A 23,129-nucleotide genomic window follows, 5' to 3' on the forward strand; every position below is an offset into this window, starting at 1 on the left:
GGATGACCTTTCGACAAATCAAAGTTTTTCTTCTAATACCCTCCCCTCTCCATCGAACTAGACTCCACCAAAGGGTCGTGCTATTATCGTTTCGCTTAAGATGAATTACTAAAGAAATGAAAAAGCGAACTTCCTCTTCCTTGAATCATTAGTCCTGGCCACACTTATGAACTGTAATGTTTGATTTAATGCCTCCTGGTCCTGCAAAAGTCGCAAGCTCTTTTGCCACAAACACCATATTTTCTGGGATTTTAAGCACATATTATACTATAGCAACATTTAATTTTTGAACTTAACTGAAATCTACTGCAATAGCTTTACATTGTCCTTCATTTTTTCATTTCATTTGTTAAAATTTTATTCTACCCAATAAAGTTTTAGAACTTAAATTACCTAATGTAAAGTTTTGTGCTTTTGAAGTTTTTTCCATGCACGTTTTTGGAAAATTTGTTGGTCAAATTAGAATCTTGCTATACCAATTTTTGGAAATTGAATCTGGCATTAATACTAACCCCCTCCTTTGGAGCTGAGTCTTCTGTATGTACATCCATCGAATAATTTTTTTCAATATTTATTCTTCTAGGCCCAACTTCTTTTGCAATATATTTGTTGGTGATGCAAGAGATCAGTTCAGTTTACTCCAAAATGCAGTCAGGTGTGCTGGAGAAGTTCAACGTCTATTTCAATAACTTCATTCTGGTTTGGGGATTTACCATTTACTTTTAAGGTTTTAAAGAGACCAAATTTTTGTTAAAATAGTTTTCATTAAGATCTCATCCTTTCAAACCTCTTTTGTTTTCCTTAAATCGCAAGTGATTAACCACCCTTTTAAGAGTTGGTGGCAATAACAATGCCTTTTTGCTGACAATTGTGCCGAGAGTAACACATTCTTTTTTTTCCTGTTTTTACCCCTACCCTTAATTTCAGTTTACTGCGAGGAAGATATAAGTGTCTTACAGAAATTATGCACCACAGCTTGCCTCTGCAGCTCTTACGGAAAGTATGGACCTTTTGCTAACAAAGGTGATATTACATTTTGGAAGGCTGTGTGTAATTCCTGTTTGGTATCAAAAAGGGGGGTGTCCTTACGTCCTTGGGCCAGATCAAACAATGCGTGAGCTCAAGTTGAGTATAACAGTGGGTATTAGAGAAGGCAGTTTGAAGTTATTCCTCAAAGCTTTTGTGTTTTCAAGTGATGTTTCTGTTTTTAAGGGGAAATCTCCGTTCAAGGAACCAAGCAGACAATTTAAAATCGAAGTTAGATTAAAATTTAAATGTGATTGAGGTATCTGACAGTTCCTTGCCCCCATTGCCAAAATATTTTGTTAGACTAATAGATAAGAAATTGGACACCTAAAAAGGAGCATTTTTTCTACGTGTCCAAGAGTGCTGCCACCTTACTTTACTAACCAGTTCTGTTTGTGATTAGGCAATTTTTTGTTCTGTGTTTGGGACTGCGTATCATTAACGGCTTAACCCAGTCTATACCCTTTTTACCAACCTGCTAGAATATGCTTTGATTAGCGGAAAAGTAGATTGAAATTGCAGACTGGGGGTAAAAGCGTATATTTTGTTGAGAAAATAGAAAATAAATGATAAATAGAGTATTTTATCATTGTGAAAGCCATGCAATAGAAGGAAGGACGGTTTTTAGATGTTTATCTAATATAGATAGTTATTTGGTTAGTGTTGATATCTTAACAGTTGATATCTTTGAGATATTACCATTTTTTAAAAGTTCAGGTATGTCACGTTCAAAATCCTATGTAAGACTTATAAAATTTTCACTCTAATACCTATTTTTATACCCCCCAGGGACCGAGAAATAACGGGAGATCAACAGGCCTTTGTTCAATAAAATCAACAGTCTTTCTAACGGCTCTCCGTATAGACAATGGCAGCAAATTTGCTAATAGGAAATGGCGGAAAGGCATTAAAATATTGGGATGATGTAAGTACTCTACCCTTACAGGAGGGATGGCCTTGTGAAGGTTTTTAAAAGGAAATCATAATTTGGCGGGGGTACTTTAGTTTTCTAAAAGAACATTAAAAAAATCTTGGGGTAAAGAAGTCCTCTGAAAGTCTTTAAAGACTCTTTATAATGTAACAATCTTAGAAATCGTGGGGTAAAGAAGTCCCTAAAGGTTTTTCTAAAAGAAACTATTAGGTAATTAACACCTGCATTTCTTATAAAACATTCTCTATAATGAAACAGACAGCTGCATCTCTTAGAAAACAAATAACACCTGCGTCTTGAGGGGGTCGCTGCTCAACTTAAATCATTAAAGGAAGAAAGGGGTAGTGGCTGTGGGCATTCTCAAAACAGAAAAGCCTATCCTACTGGGGAAACCAGTGTCTGTAGAGGGGCAAGCATGGTTTGGGGGTCGACTGACCCCTGCCCATAGCAATTTATACTCCTAATTAAGATGCCTTCCAAACATCATAGAGGAAGTTTCACGATGCTAAATTTTCCCTAGTGCAACCTCGCAATTTGCAAGTCTCACGTATTGGTAAAAAATGAGGTTAAGGAACATAAACTGTGTAATTTCCCAGCCAAACACGATTATGGAAAGCAGCTCTAACATGCTAGAGGAACAAGGACTAGCTTTACCAGAACTTCGAACTCTATAGCAGAATAACGCAAACTTCGGAGGTCTGCCTACAAGACAGATTTAAGTCTCTCAGACTTTCAGCAACCTCAGCAGATTCAGTATGTTCAGTTTTTTTTTATTCTTTTTTCTCTTTATCATCGCGGGAGCGTGAAAACTCTGGTTTTCTGGCATAGATATAGAAAGGATGGGGTGTAATAGGGGCGAGTTAAATTTAAGTATGGGACGTCTTGAAAATAAGATGAAGTTTTTCACTTCACAGAAATTTTTTTTTTAAACCCAGACCAAAAACCCCCCCAAAAGAGGACGAAGATTATGCCTGGTGCCTAAGAAAGAGTTCCATTACAGGGCGAGAATGCTAGCCCATCTGTGCTCCACATGCAAGAAGTCACCGTGTCTTCAAGATCTGAGCCATATGACAAGGAAACTGCCAAACCTTCTACACTCCCCGTGCAAGGCCATGATGCGCCCTCTTCGGCCCTCCGCATGCAAGCTGCTGATCTTAATGTAACGGTAAATTTACTGGCATTTCTTGAAAAGGTTAATTCTTTCACCAAGGGAAATAAGTAGGATCATGTTGGTTTTAAAATAATCCATTTTTGTCAAGCTTTCAAGAGCTTTTCACTAAAAGCTAAATTTTTCTGGAAACTATTATGAATAGTGATGATATTACCAATCTTGGGAAAGTAACGCGTTCCTTTTGTGTTAATAAAGGGCGTCTAGTCAAATAGTTTTGAGGTGTGACCCCTGGGAAATAGAAAAAACATTCTTTCATGTTAATAAAATAGGAAATACCTAAAATCTTCAGGCTTCTAAAAATAATGCATTCTAGTCTTGAAATGCGTTTTACTGTTGCCTCTAAGAAGGAGATTTGGGGATCCCAACCCCAATATTAATAATCAGTTTCCTTTTTTTAATTTAATGATGGGGAAAAATATCAGGGGCCCTCACTATAGTTTTGAGGGGAAGCCCTAGGGAAATAGCTAATAATTAGACATTCCTTTTGGGTTAATAAAAGAGGAAATAGCTGAGATCTTCATGCTTCTAAAAATGATGCATTCTAGTATTTAAAACTTTGTGTTCTAAGAAGAGGGATTTGTGGGTCCTTAGATTAATATTCTTTTTCAGTATTATAACAGACCCTGACCTGTTAGTTCTGAAGGGGGTTGAGGAGCCTTAGATTAATATTTTTTTCTCAGTTTGAAATCATAAATGCATCAAGTGAATAAATTTATTTCTTTTTTCAGGCTGCACTCAAAAAGGGTTGTGATTGCATATTTTGAGGATTTGTTTGCGGACTTCCTTGGGATCAAAGTAGAGCAAACCCCAACAGTGGACACCAACAGTCCCTCAGTAAATTTTAAGACTCTTTAAAACATATAATACCTTAAACGTAAAGAGGGAAAACTTTCGTCACATTTATATGGTGATTTCCAATATCTAGTTCTTAACTAGTAGTTCCTGTGGCTATGAGCCCAAAGAGTCACTTTGTGAGTCCTATGTATGGTCATTAAATTATTAACTGGTAGTTTTGTCTCAGTATATCCGAAGGGTCAAATTGCTCATCTATGATCAATAAACCATTGGCAGTGTGGTCTCAGTTTATCCGATGGGTCACTCTTAACTATTCTATTCTCTTTGAGCGATTCTTTCACAGGATGAAAGCAAGAGTGTTTCAATGAGCTATTCAGCTCTTATTATTTTCTCGGCTCACGTACCAGCATTATTACCTACACCAGGGGCCTATATTGAGACGATTATCCTGCCATCCCAATTCTATGGCAATTCATGTACAACCCCTGAGAATAGTAAATATGAGGGGGATTATGGTTTGGAGGTGAGCCCTGTTAGTATACCTTTTTCAACTTTGATTTAGATGTGTTTTTGCGGGAAAGTGGCCTCGGAAAGGACTATGAATGAGTTGATCAGCTACCAGCAAGCGAGGTTGAGAAGGCACCCATCCCACAGAGTTTTGAGGGGGAGTAGGACAAAGTGGTGCCGACTCACCGTATTGCCCTGTAGGCTATTGCCAGATTTTTACCTTGATGGCGCTTTGCGGAATTTTTATGTTTTTAGAGCTGAATTTGGAGAGCCCTTCAATACTCTTACAAGTGGGAGTATCAATACAGATCCGGTGGACATAATACACTCTTATATCAGCAAGATCCGGGGGCTTCTCGAAAAACACATTCGGGAAGCGGGAGCTATAACAGTGTTAAAGCATCCATCGCTCAAAAATATTTTTTCAATGAAAAGATGGGTGATGCGTACTCGCATTACCTGCAAACAAAAATGTGGACACTTTACCCGGACTTGCATAATTTTGATTGCATTTTTTTCAGCTTGGGTGGGGAGTATTTTTAATAGGGTGGAGGATCATAAAATGGGAGCTGGTCAGATCTTTTATTTATAGAAAATTTAATTTAAATGCAGCAAAATTTAAAAAAGAATTTGTTTTATAAGGCGGGAGGGTAAACAGAGGGGTTGCGAGATATAACACAGATTTAAGGGCTTGTTAAGGTGAACAGCGCTTTTGTTTCGACACAGGGCTTCAGTGCTTCAAGTTTGCAGTCCTTGTCGTAGGCCATAAATCTAGGGCAATGGATACCACCAAGACACATTTGGACAATTTAGCAGTTAATGGGGTTAGGGAGGGGGCAGAGTTTCCTGAAGTAGACTTTAATTATATGGACAATATCACGTAACACTTAAGGGAATAGACAGGACAAATGAAGATTTAAAGTTTGGCGTTTCAGTGTTGCAGTATGATACAGAGTATGAAGAGGTTGAATTTAAAGATAAAAAGGGGTAAGGGCTCCATCCATTGAATCGGTGAAACACTGGGTATGGCTTCTCTACGAGCCTGCCAAAGACCCTGATTCAATTGGAAATTTCTTTCCTATTACTAATATTAGTCGGGTTTTAAGTCCAGAGAAGAATCAAACTACGCGCTACTATTGTCTCATGTGTCTTTCAGCTTTCCGGACAAAATTAAAATTAAAACACCAAGCAAGCGATTCAATTGATGCACTGCAAGCGTCATGGATGCCAGTCCATGGATATTGTTTCGGGTGACAATACCATCTTGCGGCTTAAGAATTTTCAAAATTTGCTCTTGCAGAGTGACATGGTGGCATTTTATATCGAAGCTAAAGTCATGGATGTGTGAAATCAACCAAACTCGAATCGTGTCAAAGAACATGAACCCATTGCAGTCTTTTATGCCCGCGGGCAAAGAGACTCGAGTAATACTATATAATTGGTAGAAGTATTTGAGATGCTGGGTGGGGAAGATTGTGTAGGCGCATCCATGGTTGCATTTATTAAAAACAGATAAAAAGTCAATTTCACTCCTTACACTAAAGTTTGAATTCTGTCTCAATTCCTTAAGAATGACTCCTGAAACACTAAGTTTAATTAGAATAAAAAGAAGATTTTTTAAGCACTCAAAACTTTAGCGTAAATAGCGAGGTGTTGGGGAGAAGTAACCCGCTTCATAAAAGTACTAGTTTCTGTGCGTTTTAAGTTTAAAGCTGCTCCTTACTTTCGGTTGAAAAAACTTTCTTTTTTTAATTTAATTTCTGATCGTTTTTATATAATTCCAGGACATCTGGCTACTTCTCTAAGAAAAAATCCCTCCTCCCCAAGGATTTCTTCTCTAGACAATTCAATCCTTGTGAAATTTTACACCGGACAATTACCCTTTACGTCTTCCTGCGTAAAATTGAGTCAGCAATGAGAAAACAAGACATAAGAAGAATTTCGTATAGGAATTCTGGCAAATTTCCTCAGTGTAACATTTTTCCAAAAGATTCATCCCCCTGGAAACTTCCCCCATCAGGGAAAATGATCCCCGTGAGCAATGCCACCAGCAAAAAGTTCACCCCCCCCCCCGAAGAAAATTATGCATACTTCCCAATAGCAAATAGTATAATTAAACAATGGGCAAATTTGTAAATTGAAGGCCTTTCCCCAGAGGCTGTGGGGTTTTTGGTATCTCCAAAGGCATAAGTATTTGGCCTTTCAACTATGCTTAATAAAATTACTATCTCAAAATTTTGATCAGGCGATTTTCTTTCATGGGTACGACTAAACTTAATAAGACTTATATATTTGAAATCGGCATAAAACTCCGATTTTTTTGAAATAAAAATTGGTTTAAAAATTCTGTTTTTACAGTTTTGGTTACTATTGAGCCGGGTCGGTCCTTAATTAAAATTTGTTAAAACGAACCGTTTGGAAATTTATTGCGAAAGGAAATTTTTGGTGATTCTGAAAAAACCTGAAACCCCTTGAAAATAGCTTGAGATCAAAATGAAAAGTGTACCATTGAAATCAGCATGGTCGAAAACCGTCTCCAGGGAAATTACAGTCCCTCTCCTTGAACAACAAGAAAAATCAGTTTTTTGCATGGGTAGCACTGATCTGTCTCCCGTTTTTTTTTTTTTTTTTTTTTTTCAGGCCTAGTGGGTTACCAGAACATTATAGAGAGAAACTTAATGGCTCATTTAAAGGCTATTTATCATATCTACGTGCTTTTAAGAAATTTTGCCATCTGCGAGTGTCATATGGCACTAAAAATAGCAGTTTCTGTGTCACTTCTCAAAGGTTGAGACATCGCAGACCGGTATCTAACAGATCATTTTACTCATGTCAACGTTCTTCCTATGAATTCCACCATCTGCAAGTGCCAAATGACACTAAAAACGGTACTTTGGTACCATGTCTCAAGTGGAAAGAGTGGATCTAGTGGGCTACGAGAACTACTTAGAAAACTGTTTAATGGCCCATTTTAAAACTTTTACTCATGTCTGCGTGATTTTGTCAATTTTTCCATCCGTAAGTGCGATATAAAACTAGTATTGGCACTTTTGGTGCCACTTCTTAAGTGGATGCTACCGCATAAAACGGTATCTTTGTAATAATATGTCCCAAAACTCTTAATTAGAGGGTTACAAGAGCCCCTATTGTTTAACCCCCCAGTCCCCTTTGTAAGTTTCATAAATCGTCTTCTCGCCAGGAAGCTATTGCAACATCAGTAAGCTACCAATCTGTCTTTTTTATGGCTTATTAAAAAAAATATCGCTCTTGTCTACTAGGTTTTTATAAATTCTACCATTTATTTGATTTCAGGGACTTCAATGTTAAAACTTAGTAAGAAGAATAGTTCCTTGATAGAATTCGCAACGAATTTTTCGTAGTTAACACGGGCAGCCGACAGGAGGCTTGCCAAATGATTCTTAAGAGATTGAATGCAATTAAGAGAAAAAAATTCATAGAACAAATTCAGGAATGATTCAGGAATGATAACTATTATTTCGGTTCGCTTAAAAGTAAAATTTTAGTGCAAAAAGAGTCTTATGGTGATTTCGAAAAAAAACCTGAAATCCCTCGAAAATGGTGTGATCGAAATAAAAAGTGTACTATTGGAATCAGAATCGTCAAAAACCTTGAATAGGGTAACTAGAGTCAACCGCCTTCAACAACAAAGAAAATCACTTTTTTGTATGGGTAGCACTGTCGTGTCTCCTTTTTTTCTACCAGGGCTAGCGGGTGACAAGAATGTCATGGAGAAAGACTTAATAGCTCATGCAAACGGAAATAAAATTTTCTATTGCCCTTTTCAGCGGCCAACAGAATAGAGGACAGCTAACCCCCTTCAAAGGCCCCTCCCCCAAAGTCGTCTGATAAAAATTTTGAGATATCTATTTTGTTCAGCACAGTTTAAAATTCTAATAACTATGGTATATTTCTCACTATGTAATGGAGAATATTGAGCTATGCTACAAATTCTAAAGCGAGTCTGTAGCCCTAATACTCTCGAGATTGGTTAACTTCGAATTTGTCTACAAAATAGAAATCAAGTATCCTTTTGTCTTAATTACCTTTGTTCACACTTCGGAGTGAATTAGTTGCGAGAACTGTGATGCTCCATAGTTGATGATGGCGATATATCTGGTCATTATGTTAAAGTCAAGCGACAAACCATCAGGACTAGAGAGTGCTGGAGAAATGCAATTTAAGCCCACTCGGTAACGGTGATCATATGGTAGGTTTCGTTCAAGAACCATTCTCCAGCAATTTAGAGTTGGCACGGCCACACAACAGCAACTTCGGATTGAGTGTGCAAGATGGCTGGGTATGACAAACCGCATCATCCTCCCAACTGACTCTCTATTGTCTTCCAAGAGTGTTATGCTAATGAATGCTGGGAGGGGTTTTCCCACTGGAATCTCTATGTTTCGGCCTCCCATTCCTTGTCGAGACTTTTTTTGAATTCCTTAGGCGAGATTGCAGAAATTTTCTCTTGGCTTAGTTGGCTCCAATCATTCACCACTCGCTGGCTAAAAAAAATCTAATCGGACCTTGGTGTTAACATTGGATTTGAACAGCTTTTTGGAAAGTCCTCGGGTTTGCCTTTGGTGGGGAGAGAAGGTGAATAGCTTCTGGTCTGCTTGCTGGAGGTACCTGTAGGTGAGCATCACAAGTAGATGTCTTATCTGCCTTGTAGGCCAATCGGTTTAATTTAGCAAAAACCTCTATTAACCAGCGGAAAGCCCATATTTTACATACTCGAAGTTTGACTGAACCTACATTTCCCTGCTGATTCTTCCTTTCGAAGAGCTTAGCAAACAGTTTTTTTCGAATATCTCAGAAGTATGGAAATGTCAGTTACGATCTTTAGGCGTAACAGCAACGAAGTATTTGCATATATTTTAACAGGGGATTACAACAATAAAAAAACATTAAAAAAGAAAACTAAAATCTTGAAGCTTAGTAGATATGGTGGTTAGAAATCGGACTTGCCTTAATAATCAAATATCCTTGAAAAGACAGCAATATGAACAAGACAGCAAATTGTCTCAAATTGCTTGTGGTTAGAAGACAATCGACGATGAAAATCCATATATAGAAGCCTGCCCCGTGCCGAGTGCCGGGGCCCGGCAGTGAAGATGCCAGACTCTCCATACTATATGTAGTATGGCTTCGCTGTTATCGGTGGTTTTTGCTGCCGGGGCCCGGCACTCAGGACCCGGTAGAAAAAATTTTCAGAGTATGATGACGAGTGAAGAAGTTCAGCAGGAAATAGAAAAATGTTTCGTTTTACTAGGTGATGGAAAAATAGAGGAGTCGTTAGTATTAGTTAATAATTTTGCATGTGAGATAGGTTCAAAGTTAAATTGCAGAATTAAGAATGATATTAAGAATGGACATTTTCATGATGGTGAAAGGAAACGCCAGGAAATCTTAGAGGCACTGCGGAAAGCGAGGGATAGCATAAGTAGTAGAGAAAATACTAGATTTTATATGGATTATAAGTTGATTCGGAATAAGTATAAGAAAATGTTGAAGATTAAGAAAAAAGAGCATGAAATTAGGACAGGAGAGAAACTGAAAAAAAGATTATAGAGAAGGGGATATTAGGACCTTTGGGCGTATAGTTAAAAATTCTATAGGAGGAAAAGAGGTTTATGTTGGTATACCAGCAGTAGATTCTTGGCCTACATATTTAGAGGAGAGAGAAAATGAATTGATTAGGGGCCAATGAGGAACTAGTTTGAGTGTAGATCTAGTATCTGCAGTTCGTGATGTAGCAGATAGGCCAATAAAAGAATGTGATTATGATTTGGTTGCTCCCATCCAGGTAAGTGAAGTTTGGGAGACAATGGGAGGAATAAGGACGAGTCTGCTCCAGGTATATAGATGGGATACCAACCGTATTTTTGAAGTGGGGACGGATGAGGCTGCTGCCTGTTATAGCAGGGAGGTTTTCTGGTATATGGAACAGTGCAGAATGGCCCTTGTATTGGGCTACGTCTATTCTAGTGCCGTTTTTTAAAAAGGGGAATAGAAAAAACCATGGGAATTATAGAGGTGTAAGTCTAAGTAATGTGTTTAGTAAGGTTTTTGCTAAGATATTCTGTCGTAGGATAGATAGTTGGATAGACCAGAATAGAATTTTATCAGATTCGTAGGCAGGCTCAGAAAAGGCTATAGTCCTATAGCTCAGATTTTTATTTTATTAGGGATAATTAGGAAGCAAGTTATGAGAAAAGAGGGCAGGCTATTTGCTGCATTTTTGGATTTAAAAGGGGAGTTTAATGGAGTGGATAGAAGTTTAATGATAGGGTCGCTGTTAGAACTAGGGCTACCAAGCGCATTTAAGGCGGTGATTAAGTGAACTTGAAAACATCGAGCTTCAAAATTGAAGTTAGGTTAGCTAGTTGCCTTTTAATACTCTAGAGACCGCCGATTGTCAAAACTTCAAATAGCATCAATTATCAAATCTTGTGAAAGGTTTTGATAGACAGCTTCCTTTGGTGAGATACTTCAGCCAACAAATATTAATATATTTGGCTGCGTCTTGCAAAGCTTGACTAAATGGCTTTCTCATAGTTTTTATCGAATGATTTTGAGAAAAAAAGGAGCAGGGAAGGAGGTCTAGTTGCCCTCCGATTATTTGGTTACCTATAAAGGCAACTAGAACTTTTTATTTTTTAAGAATTTTTTTATTAGTAAAAATAAATTTTATTAGTTAAATATATACGTAACTTACAAATTAGCTTAAGTAAGGAACTTCTGTATTCTCATATTTTTATTACATATATGAGGGGGTTCACCCCCTCGTCAGTACCTTGCTCTCCACGCTAAAGCTTAAATTTTGTCCCGATTTCATAAGAATGACCCCTGAATCACAAAAGCCGTAGAATAAATAATTGAAATTTATAAAAACACTTTAGCGTAAAGAGCGAGGTATTAGGAGGAGGTGAGCCCCTCATATGCGTAATAATTTCTGTTCCTTTTAAGTTTTAATGCTGCTCCTTACTTTCAGTTGAAAAAACTTTGTCATATTTATTTTTTCATTGTTTTTTTAGATAATACTAGAAAATCTTGCGCTCCCTTCATGGAAATTTTCTTCCCCATGACAAATTCCTCCAGGAATAGTTCCCCCAGCATTCCCCTCTCTTCTCAACCCCTGCCCCCAACCAAATGAAAACGCCCCTGAAAACGCCTGTACACTTCCCAATAATCATTACTATATGTAATCACTGGTCAGTATTTGTAACTTGTAGCCCCTCCCACGGGGACTGTGGGGGAGTAAGTCGTCCCAAAAGACATAGTTATAAGAATCTTCGACTACGCTGAATAAAATGGCTATCTCAGAACTTTGATCCGGTGACTTTGGGAAAATAATTAGCGTGGGACGGGGGCCTAGGTGCCCTCCGATTTTTTTGGTCACTGAAAAAGGGGACTAGAACTTTTCATTTCCGTTAGAATGAGCCCTTTTGCAACATTTTAGGACCACTAAGTCGATACGATCACCCCTGAAAAAAAAAATAAACAAACACGCATCTGTGATCTGCCTTCTGACAAAAAATACGAAATTCCACATTTTTGTAGATAGGAGCTTGGAACTTCTACAGTAGGATTCTATGACTTTTAGGGGTTGTTTCTCCCTATTTTCTAAAATAAAGCAAGTTTTCTCAGGCTCGTAACTTTTGATGGGTAAGACGAAACTTGATGAAGCTTATATATTTGAAATCAGCATGAAAATGCAATTCTTTTGATGTAGCTATTGGTATCAAAATTCCATTTTTTAGAGTTTTGGTTACTATTAAGCCGGGTCGCTCTTTACTACAGTTCGTTACCACGAACTGTTTGATAAAGTTGGAGGACAAGCAATATAAACAAAGGTATTTTATTTCAAATTATAATAAAATTAAGTATATAAATACAAAGAAGGATAGAATGTCAGGAAAATGAATTTTCTTGTTACCGGTACTAGACCATTAATCTTATAAGTACGGCTCTCGTATTGGAAGCCCCCGTGGAACTCTGGGATCGACAAGCTCTGGGATCAAAGCATCCATGAAGAATCCTTTTAGCTTGGGAAAAATCTTTTCGGTCCAAAAGTCTGGATCGCGGTCTATCTTTTCAATGTAGAAGTCTTTCTGGGTAAAAATCATGAAAAAGCAGGTATCTAGCTGAGCACATTCAAGCTGACATTGTACTTGGTAAAAGTAGTCGTGGCCTCGTTTGAGGTTGACCAGTCCATTCTTTCCAACTTCCATGCAACAGTCCGCCTTAGCCTCTTTTCGATTCTTTATCCACTCGCCTATCTCCATATTTTTCGCAGTTTCTGGACACTTTATTTCCAAAAGTGCTCTTTTTCCGCACGGCATAATTACTAAGTAATCTGGACTGGCACCAATGAAGCCATGCTCATAGTGCACAAAAAAACCGCATCGCTCCACTTTAAATCTGGTCGATTCTTCAAACTTTTTTGCAGCTACTGGTTCAAATGTATGCCCGTAAATCATTGCTTTAGTCACTTTTGATGGCGCATAAAGAAGTTTTTGCACCAAGGGGGTTACAATCTTCGTCCTTCGCTTGGCTATAGTTCCGGCCCATGAAGCCGTTATTCTGTCCCTGCGTACTGCTGACCAGCTTCCGTCGTCTTCTCCTTGTAGGCGAGTCGCAGCTTCTATTTTTTGAATTTGTTCAGTGCTGCACTCTAGCCGTTGTAAAAAGGCACTCTTCATTATTTTGAAGTCAACAGCTGCAAGATCAGGAGTTGTTGCGTTTGGCCCATACTTCCCATCAGGTTCATTTACTTTCTTCTGCTTCAGTATTTCATTGCGACAAGTCATTGACTTTCGAGCCCTCTTCTTTAGAGCTCTTAGCCTAGATTTTCTCATTGAAAGTTTTGTCATCGCTCGAGGTGGTATCCTTCCTGTGATTTTTCTATATATATGAAGCCTTCCTAGCTCTCCTTTACTATATTTAACACCAGCAGCTGCTACTCGAGAATTATATCGACCATTTTGAGTCACGAGGAATTGCTTCCCTCCTATCAATTTTGCAACTATACTCATAAAGTACTCAGCTAAGTTGCTTGTATTATTCCCAATCAGTAGTCGCGCTCTTCTTGTTAGAGTTTCAAATGCTTGTAGGACATGGCAGAGGAATATCATAGAGGGACAATCCGTAGAAGGCACTTTGCTACCTGAGTCTTTACAGAGCCCAGGGCATTTTGTGTGATCACCACTGAAGAAATGGTGAGGAATGGCATTAAGAGCCTCTATTAATTCTTTTGCGCCTTTGCCTTCTTAGCTAATTCGGATGATCGTTGCCCGGGCGTACCCACTTAGCTTTTTAATCATTATTGGAGTTAGCCTTTTTGAGCATTCTTGGCCACCAGTCTTCCTTTTGTTATACAATCGCGATGTAAGGCATTTGCAGGCATGATTTACGCATTCCACTTTCTCAATCATCCGTCCGTATGGAACCTTAGCGATCAATTCATTATACAAGTTGGAGTCTCCATCAGCAATGAACCTCTTATATTTTAGTTTGTGCATTGTTGGAGCTAAGGAAAATGCCTCTACTATTATGTCCGCTTCCATTCCTGTTGATGGTCCATCCCAGTTCAAAAAACACTTGTGATGGGGTTTTTCCGAATTTCTGTAACGAAAGCACATAGCACAAAACTTGTTTCGAACGCCAATATGGAGCAGCTTCTTAGAGTAGTATCCAATCACCACACCACATCCAGATAAAGCTCTGTAACGAGTCCCGTAGCTTCGCGTGCACCAACTTCCATCAACAATTACAGTTGTCTGCACAAGACCCTCGTGGTCGAACCCTTCTCCAGCTCTCAAAGCTGCCTCTCTTTCTGCTTTTCCATTTTGTAATAAATATTCGGCAAGGAGTTTTTCTGTTTTCTCGCAGATTTCACGCTCGTACTTTGAAAACACTGCAGACGCTGGAATATGTAGTCCTAATGTACAAAAAAGCTCCTCAATCTGGGCATGCGTAAGCCCAGCATTTATTGCTCCCAGGACCATCTCACGATTTAAATTTTTGGTCTCTGTCATCTGCTTGCGGTGCATTTTTATCTTTTTTTCGTGATGGAGGAGCTTCGGTAAATACTGACTCCTCCTCTTTGCAGGATTCACATCTGAATACAAATCTACTTCGGAGTCCTTGTAGATATTCTTTTTCAAACATCATATTTGGGACGTCCTTGATGTCTTTGCAACTAAAAAAAAATATATATTTAATAAAATAAAATGAATGAGACTTTCCCAAAAGTTTTAGACTGAAGAACTTGCCAACATAGAGACCCTTTCCCAGGATCTTATTTTCGGGGGCGGGGATTTAAACAAATGTCCCGGAATCGTAAAGGCCCTGGGTCGTCATGCTTCGAAACTGATCCATCGTTCGATAAACATTTCTTCGTTTTGTTCGACATTTCAAATTGCTGAATAGTGGAAATACGCCACCGGCGCAAGGGCCTTTGTTGTCACAAGTGTCGTTAATCCCAAAAACGAAAAGGATTCACAAATCAAAAACTATAAGCAATGACACGAAGTCTTCGATACCGCTCCACTGCGAAATTTTTAGATGTTATTCATAACGAATGAAAATTGGAGGACACAATCTTCAAAAAAATTACTCAAAAACGAAAAAATAAAAAACGGAAAGAGTTCGGAGGTGATAAGCGAACGGCTGATCAGATCTTAATGAAATTTGATATTTAGATGGATCTTATTGTTTAGAACACAGGTTTCAAATCCCGATCAGATCCAGTGACATTGGAGGGAGTTGGACGGGGAAACCAGAAATCTTGGAAAATGCTTAGAGTGGAGAGATCGGGATGAAACTTGATGGGAAGAAAAAGCACAAGTTATAGATACATGATTGACATAATTGGAACGGATCCGTTATCTTTGGGGGAGCTGCGGGTTGTTAATTTGGAAAAAATAGAAAAATTGAGGTATTTTTATCTTACGAGTGGGTGATCGGATCTTAATGGATTTTGACATTTAGAAGGACCTTGTGACTCAGAGCTCTTATTTTTAGTCCTGACCGGCATTAAGCCTCTGATTTTCCTTTTAAAGCGATCTGTTGATTCTTAAAATTTTGCTACAGCTCATGCCATATGAGCTCTTGGCTCTTCCGACCTCGTCACAAGTGCTACATGAGCCCTTAGCTCTTGTTATTTTGTCACAATCGACCATTATAATAAAAGTATTGTTTTTCACTATTATTATTCTGTAATGTTTTTACTGTTGTAAATCGTCAGTATATCTACTTCCTTCTGCTTATTAAGTACATATTATGGTATATCAAACAAAAAACTTCTTATCTTTCCTGCAAATACAGTCTCTTGGTCCTGATTTATTTGACCTAATTAATAAAATAATTATTTGACCATTTCTCTAAAAAAAACGTCTCCCTCTCTTCCTTTTTGGGCTAGAACATTTGTATCCAAACTTGACATGCTGCATCGTCTAAGGCATAATTGGTTCAGTTTTCTAAAATAATTACTAAATTTTGAATCTTTGAAAATAATAATAAGTTTTGATAATAAATTTGAATCTTTGAAAACTTTATCAAGACCCAGAAGAAAAATCTTTCTTGGATTTTTAAAAACATTTTAAATGAAAACGCATAAGAATTCAGCTTAATAAATAGAGTATAAAATAAAGCTCACCTGTGCTTCCAAACTTTAATCTCCAGATCGCGCATGAAAAATGCAGGATCAAAAATCCGTCGGCAATCCTTCAATTCGTCGCAATCCAAGTTTCTACCACCAGTCACGATCCGGTAGGGCAACGGGGAAGAAGCTAGGGGGTTCTGCTCCATCTCAAGGTTTGTCGCTTGACCTAAATCTCTTGACTTGTCTAGTTCTTCGGCGTACCGCATTATTAGGTATTTTGGATATTTGCATCTACCAAGCTCTAAATACTTTTTACAAAGGCGCTGTCTATGTGTGGTAACACTTTTAAGATGCATACCTCGCTTTGATTTAATTTTCCCCATGATTTCGGCTTTGTGTGCACAACTTTACTTTAGGCTCCTGACTATTCCTCATTTCTAGGTTACTTCATTGCATTGAAATAATTTATGAAAATTTCAACTTCTATTAACAAGCAGCTGATTATACCAGCTTGTCATTTTGGTCTCTGGGGGATGTTATCGGTGATCTGAAAAGATTCTTTCTGGCAACCGACTTGTAAAAATTTCAGGTAGCTGAAAATATTCTAGGGGACTGTTAGAAAACAGGAAAATACATCGAAAAATGGTTCCAATCATCTTACAGGTTATTGTCTTCTGCTCATGATAGTACCGATTTTGTTCCAAAAGCAATATCCTTCATAGAGTACACTTAATAAAAAGAACTAGACATTTTCTAAGATTTCTAAGCAATTAGAGGAAATAGAGCAAAATCCTTTCAAACATTTTGTAGCATCTTCAAGAAGCTATGGCCTGATATTAAAAGCGGCATCTTCCGCCAATCAATACTTGAGTACTTTTTAAATATAAATTTTCAATTTAACATGGGATTTTCGAGTTCCATCAGTTCACTTAATCACCGCCTTAATAAGAATATAGCATCTTTGTATAATATAGTTAAGGTTGTAGTACAGGTAGGCAAGGATTTATATAGGGTTATTGGGAGTAGACTTGGTGTTAAGCAGGGGTGTACAATGTCCCCAAGGCTATTTTCATTGTATATTAATGATTTTGAAGAATACTTGAAAGGCAGAGACGCCCCAATAATTGCGCTTTCAAGTGCAAGCGTTATGGCATTAATTTTTGCGGATGACATAGCATTGGTAGCGGAAAGTAAAGAACATTTGCAACAACTGCTAGATCTAGCATCTTCTTATTTTAGGAATTAAATTAAAAAAAAAAAACAAGTGTTTTTAACTGAAAGTAAGAAGTGACATTAAAACTTAAAAAGAACAGAAATTACTTCGTGTATGAAAGGGGCTGTTCCCTCTTCAACGCCCCGCTCTTTACGCTTGAGTTTGACTCTTTCTCTCAACTTTACTTTTTAAAACAGTAAAAAACTTTAGCGTAAAGGGTGGGGCGTTGAGGAGGGAACAGCCCCTTTCATATACGAAGTAATTTCTGTTCGTTTTAAGTTTTAATGTCGCTCCTTACTTTTAGTTTAAAAAACAGTTTCAGTTCAGTTATTTAGTTTCTGAACGTTTTTGAATTAATGCATGTTTTGATTTTCGCTCTCCAAACATGAATAATTAAAACGAAATTTGCACACTATTTTTTTTTCTTTTTTTCTGGCTAAATGGCTTTCTCATAGTTTTAGTCGGACGATTTTGAGAAAAAAAGGAGCGGGAGAAGAGGCCTAGCTACCCTCCAATTTTTTGGTTACTTTAAAAGGAAACTAGAACTTTTAATTTTTTACGAACGTTTTTATTAGTAAAAATATACGTAACTTACGAATTACCTTGCGTAACGAACTTCTATATTTGTATGTTTTTACTACGTATATGAGGGGGTTCGCACCCTCGTCAATACCTCGCTCTTTACAGTAAAGCTTAAATTTTGTCCAAATTCCTTAAGGATGACCCCTGAATCACAAAGGCCGTAGAATAAATAGTTTAAATCACTAAAAATGCCTTAGCGTAAAGAGCGAGGTATTAGGAGCAGGTGAACCCCTCATATGCATAATAATTTCTGTTCGTTTTAAGTTTTAATGCTGTTCTTTACTTTCAGTTGAAAAAACTTTTTCATACTTATTTTTTCAAGTTTTTTAAATGCTAGAAAATTCTGCGCCCCTCTTCCCCTATGACAATTACCTCCATGAAAAGTTCCCCCCACAAAACCCCCTCCCCTCAAAGCCTCCCAGCCCTCCCAGCTCAAACGAACCAAAAAATCCCCCTGAAAACGTCTGTACACTTCCCAATAAACATTACTATATGTAAACACTTGTCAAAGTTTGTAACTTGCAGCCCCTTTCATGGGTACTGTGGGGGAGTAAGTCGTCCCCAAAGACATAGTTATTAGGTTTTTCGACTATGCTGAATAAAATGGCTATCTCAGAATTTTGATTCGGTGACAGTGGGAAAAAATGAGCGTGGAAGGGGGCCTAAGTGCCCTCTAATTTTTTTTTGTCACTTAAAAAGGGCACTAGAACTTTTAAATTCCGTCAGAATGAGCCCTCTCGCGAAATTCTAGGACCACTGGGTCCATACGCTAACCCCTGAAAAAAAAGATTCTATCACTTATAAGGGGTGTTTCCCCCTATTTTCTAAAATCAGGCAAATTTTATCAGACTCCTAACTTTTGATGGGTAAACTAAACTTGATAAAAATTATATATTTAAAATCACCATTAAAATACGATTCTTTTGATGTGACTATTGATATCAAAATTCCATTTTTTAAAGTTTCGTTTACTATTGAGCCGGGTCGCTCCTTGCTAGAGTTCTTTACCACAAACTGTTTGATAAGAAACTAGTATTAAACGTAAAGAAATCTTTGTAATGGTTTTAGGAAAAGTGAAGAACGGATAGATTCGCAGTGTCAGTTTACGTATATGTCAGTTACGTATATGAATATCTGTACTTGGGTTATAGGCTTTGTCAGATGGGAAATGGAAGAAACATCTCAAGATAGAAGAAAAATTAAGGGAAATAGACCACTAGGAATGTTAAGTAAAAGTAGTATCAAGGAAAATATGATATAAGACTGCTAAAGTATATTTTTATATACTTGGGTTAGATCAGCTTTTCATTACAGGGCGGAGCTTTGGGGGTTAAATTTAGAAAGAATGCAGTTGAGGTTTTTTAAGCGTATGTTAGGCCTTGATAATAAGTTTAATAGGTTAGTGCTGAGAGGAGATATAGGAATAAAGTATATGAGACAGAATAGGTTAATTAGAATGATTAAATATTGGGAAAGGGTGTCATTTATTAAAGATAATAGGCTAATTAAACAAGCATTTTTTATGATGCTTCAAGACAGAATGAAGGATTCGAGGCCAAATCAGGTGAGGAATATATTAGATCGTTCAGGGATAGGTAACTGCTGGAATGAGGGAAAGGGGATAGGAAAGATGTTGGGACTGTATCTAGGTTTGTTGCTACTATGCTAGAGTCTCAGGAAGCTCAGGTTTGGCAAGCTGAGGAGCCCACCTCGCCTTCTCTTGGGATATATGTGGAGGTCGAAGAGAACTGGGGCGAAGAAATTTACCTAAATATGGCATTAGCTCCGAAAGATTGGAAATGGGTAATGTATATAAGGGGGAATTTTATGCCTTTTAGAGAACGTAGGAGATATTTAGGGAAAAATAGATTGAGTGGTGGTCCTTACAGATGCCCTATGTGTTGAGAGATGGATGTGTCTTTGCATAATTCTTAGGAAAATGTAGGGAGTTGAGGGAGTTACGTTTGGAATTTTTTGGTAGAGAGGTTGGTGGAGAGACAGGATTTAAGAAATTCTGAGAAGTAGGTGTTACATAAATATAAATAAAATATTGGAAAGTTGTCCGGGTAGGCATGAGGTATCGTGATGATTAAAAAAACCAAAAAAATTGGTTTTAGTGTCTTTTCAGTCTATATTTCGTTGCTGTATTTTTTCCCTTGTTTTGTCTACGTCACCATAACCCAATTGGGCTTTCGTGTGAATAAATCTATCTATCTATCCAGTAGATTTGGTAATTGTTCAGATGGTGGGACAAAAACTTCTTTTTCTTCAGATGAATTATCATTTATAAGACTTGTAAGTTTTCGTTTTTTGGGTCTACCTCTAGTTAAGTTTTTCATGTAGAATTGTCTTTTGCTCTTAAAGCAATTTAATGTGTTTTTATACAGGTGTCTTTTCAAAGATATACGAGTGTGCAAGCAAGTCCGGTTTCTATCCACGATTTATCCTTTGCTTCAAACTTTTGGTTTTCTTTTTTAAGGTTTTTGAATTATTGTAATCCCTTGTTAAAATATATAAAAATATTTTTGCAATTTCCAGTTTTTGCTCCTTAAGCAATTTAATGTCTTTTCATACTAAGTCTTTTCAAAAATATGTGATTATTAGAGCAACTACGATTTATAACAACGATTTCTACTAAGCTTCAAACTTTTGGTTTTATATTTTAAGGTTTTTGAATTGTTGGAGTCCCTTGTCAAAATATATACAAAAATTTTTGCAATTACCAGTTTTTTGCTCCTTAAGCAATTTAATGTAAACCTCTCCATGCATGAAAATCTTCAATATTTCCATATAGATAGAAATAAATTGCTATATAAACAAAAGCAAAACAAACGATGATAGCAAACACAAAGATAACAGGCACTAGTATAGATACATCTTAAACGAGTAAGAATCGAATTGAATATTCAAGTCAAATATAAAACAAACAAAAATTACGACAAACAGAAGTTTTGCTACTGCCCCTTCTCCATCTCCTAATTGTAAAAATATAAATCCTATTGTGTCATTTGCGTTTTATTGAAAACTATATGTATCTTGAAGAGTTTGCTTTGTTTTTTAAAATATCGACGACAAATAAAAATAAGAAGATATTTTGGTCAAGATGATTGTAAAGAACTAATGGAAATAAACTGAATGTTTAATATATGCATTCGTATTTATTATGTTTTTTTTCTATTGTTGTTCTGTTCTTGTTTTTGTTTTTTTAATATATTTATTTCTCTCTCTCTCTAAAAAAATCATGTTAATTCCTGGAAACTCAGTAATTCAAGATTTTTTTCATTGTATTTCTTTATTTTCAAGAAAAAGTTTGTAATTTAATTCTTTTCCAGCTCCCCAACCCTTTGCTTAACCCTTTCATGCCTGTGGTCACCATACGGATACCGCTCGCCTCCTGTTTTTTTTTTTTTTTCTCTTGACTTGACAAAGTCACAACCATGATTTCTTTTCCACTAGATAGCGCTTGCTTGACTCTATCGCGTTTGAATTTATTGTCCCTCAAGGCTTTACCCGAGCGGTCGAGCGAGCGTCCAAGTTTAGACAAAACATAAAATGTCGAAAAAGGGGAAAGGTGCAGATTTTGACCTCGATGACCTGGACGTTTCTGGTAAGTTCAGAGCTTGATTGTGATCTTATTTTGTAAATAAGAATGCGTTCTTTCGAATGAGATATCACTGGTCTAATTCTGAGCTGCAGTTTAGCCGCAAACAAGGTTGCTAACGATCAGTTACCAAATGGTCACGTCAGACATTCAGTGCCAAACCATACCTAGGCAGATTTGTACAGCAAACGTGGCAGCAAGTCCTTTCTATGATCGGGAACAGGCACATTTTCTTTCTGTTCCTCCTTTTTACTGAAACAAGGGTAAAACAGCTATTTTTTGGGATGCCTCAGACAAGTGTAAAGGCCAATGGCCCATTTTATTGCAACATATTATTATTATTATTATTATTATTAAGTGATGCACTTACCTTGAATTTCTTTTCAGTTGATCCAAACACGAGCTCTGACTCCATGAGAGGTCATGGTCCCAAGCCCTTGGAAGAGAGACTTATCAAGGAAAGAAGTAGAAGAGCTACCAAGAAAATAACTACAGAAGAAGCAGCAAGGCTTTTATTCATAGCTGATTGTGATTCAGATCTCGATATCTCTTCCGACGACGACGACCCAAACTGGGAACCAGACAATCCAGATCAAGAATTTCAGCCTTTACGTTCTCTCAACTGTTATGGCAGTGAAGAAGGAAGAGATGAAGAGGATATTGACCACACAGACGACATCCCTTTAGCAATGCTTGGCAGGTTCGAGTTAGACAATGGGGATGACACGGATCAATTCGATTTGCCTCTCCCGGGCTTGAATGATACAACAGCGTCAAACAGTTCTTCTAGCACATCATCAGCACCAGTGTGAGCTTCTTCTGCAATACAGTCAGCAACAGTTACTGCACCTGCTGAACCCTTTGTCCTTGCAAGAGCTCAAAGAAATGCTCCTTCTCAAGCAGTGGCCGGTCTAGTAACTCCAACGCATGCTCCTCAGGTCACGGAAAAACCAGTAGCAAAAAAGAAGGTAGCGAAGGAGGCAAAGCAATACAAGTGGATAAAAACGGAGCCCGAACCTCGAGATATTACATGGAAGGGTTCTATGCCAAACTATGACAAGGTACAAACGCCCCTTGATCTCTTCCGAATGTTTATCACAGAAGACGTTCTTTCAAACATTGTAGACCAAAAGGAATCTGAATGCCATGAGAAAGAAGAATCTTGCTCTGAAACTTTCCCTTGAAGAGCTGCGCAGATTTCTTGAAGCTCAAATGCTTATGAGCATTCTCAAACTTCCGGCTATTAGAATGTACTGGGAGAATGGAATACGATATTTACCGGTGGCTGATACCATGAGCAGAGATAGGTTCATCAGCTTGAGGTCTTTTTTCCACCTTTGCGATGTCACCTCAATGATAACGAAAGGGGAGGCTGGTCATGATAAACTGTTCAAGATCAGAAGACTATACGACGCATTCAGGGAGAATCTAAAAAAATAGACCCTGAAGAGATCCAAAGTATTGACGAACAGATGATCCATTCAAAGGAAGAATTGGATTTCGACAGTACTTGAAGGACAAGCCCCACTCGTGGGGTGTAAAGGTTTTCACGAGAGCCGGTATCAGCGGAACAGTGTGAGACATAGATATATATACAGGAAAAGGAGCTGTTGAAATATCTGAACTTGGCCAAGGTTCATGAACTTCAAGTTGTTCTTTGATAACTTCTATATTGGC

General features: G+C 37.6%; 1 protein-coding gene across 3 annotated transcripts in view; it reads left to right on the forward strand.

Annotated features, from left to right (window-relative positions):
- Nucleotides 1–4,091, forward strand: part of LOC136029175 (galactose-3-O-sulfotransferase 3-like) — a 38,306-nt gene extending 34,215 nt beyond the window's left edge. The window contains exons 4-5 of one of the 3 annotated variants that reach the window (XM_065707290.1): nucleotides 2,958–3,116; nucleotides 3,857–4,091. In XM_065707290.1, the coding sequence (XP_065563362.1) occupies nucleotides 2,958–3,116; nucleotides 3,857–3,983 (286 nt within the window). In that variant the 3' untranslated portion in view covers nucleotides 3,984–4,091. Of the gene's footprint in view, nucleotides 1–583; nucleotides 791–2,957; nucleotides 3,123–3,856 lie in introns of those variants that run through there. The other 2 variants (XM_065707291.1, XM_065707292.1) reach the window with 2 other exon arrangements.
- Nucleotides 4,092–23,129: the final 19,038 nt, after the last annotated feature.

This window comes from Artemia franciscana, chromosome 7 (genome assembly GCF_032884065.1).
Source record: "Artemia franciscana chromosome 7, ASM3288406v1, whole genome shotgun sequence".
Taxonomy (NCBI): Eukaryota; Metazoa; Arthropoda; class Branchiopoda; order Anostraca; family Artemiidae; genus Artemia; species Artemia franciscana.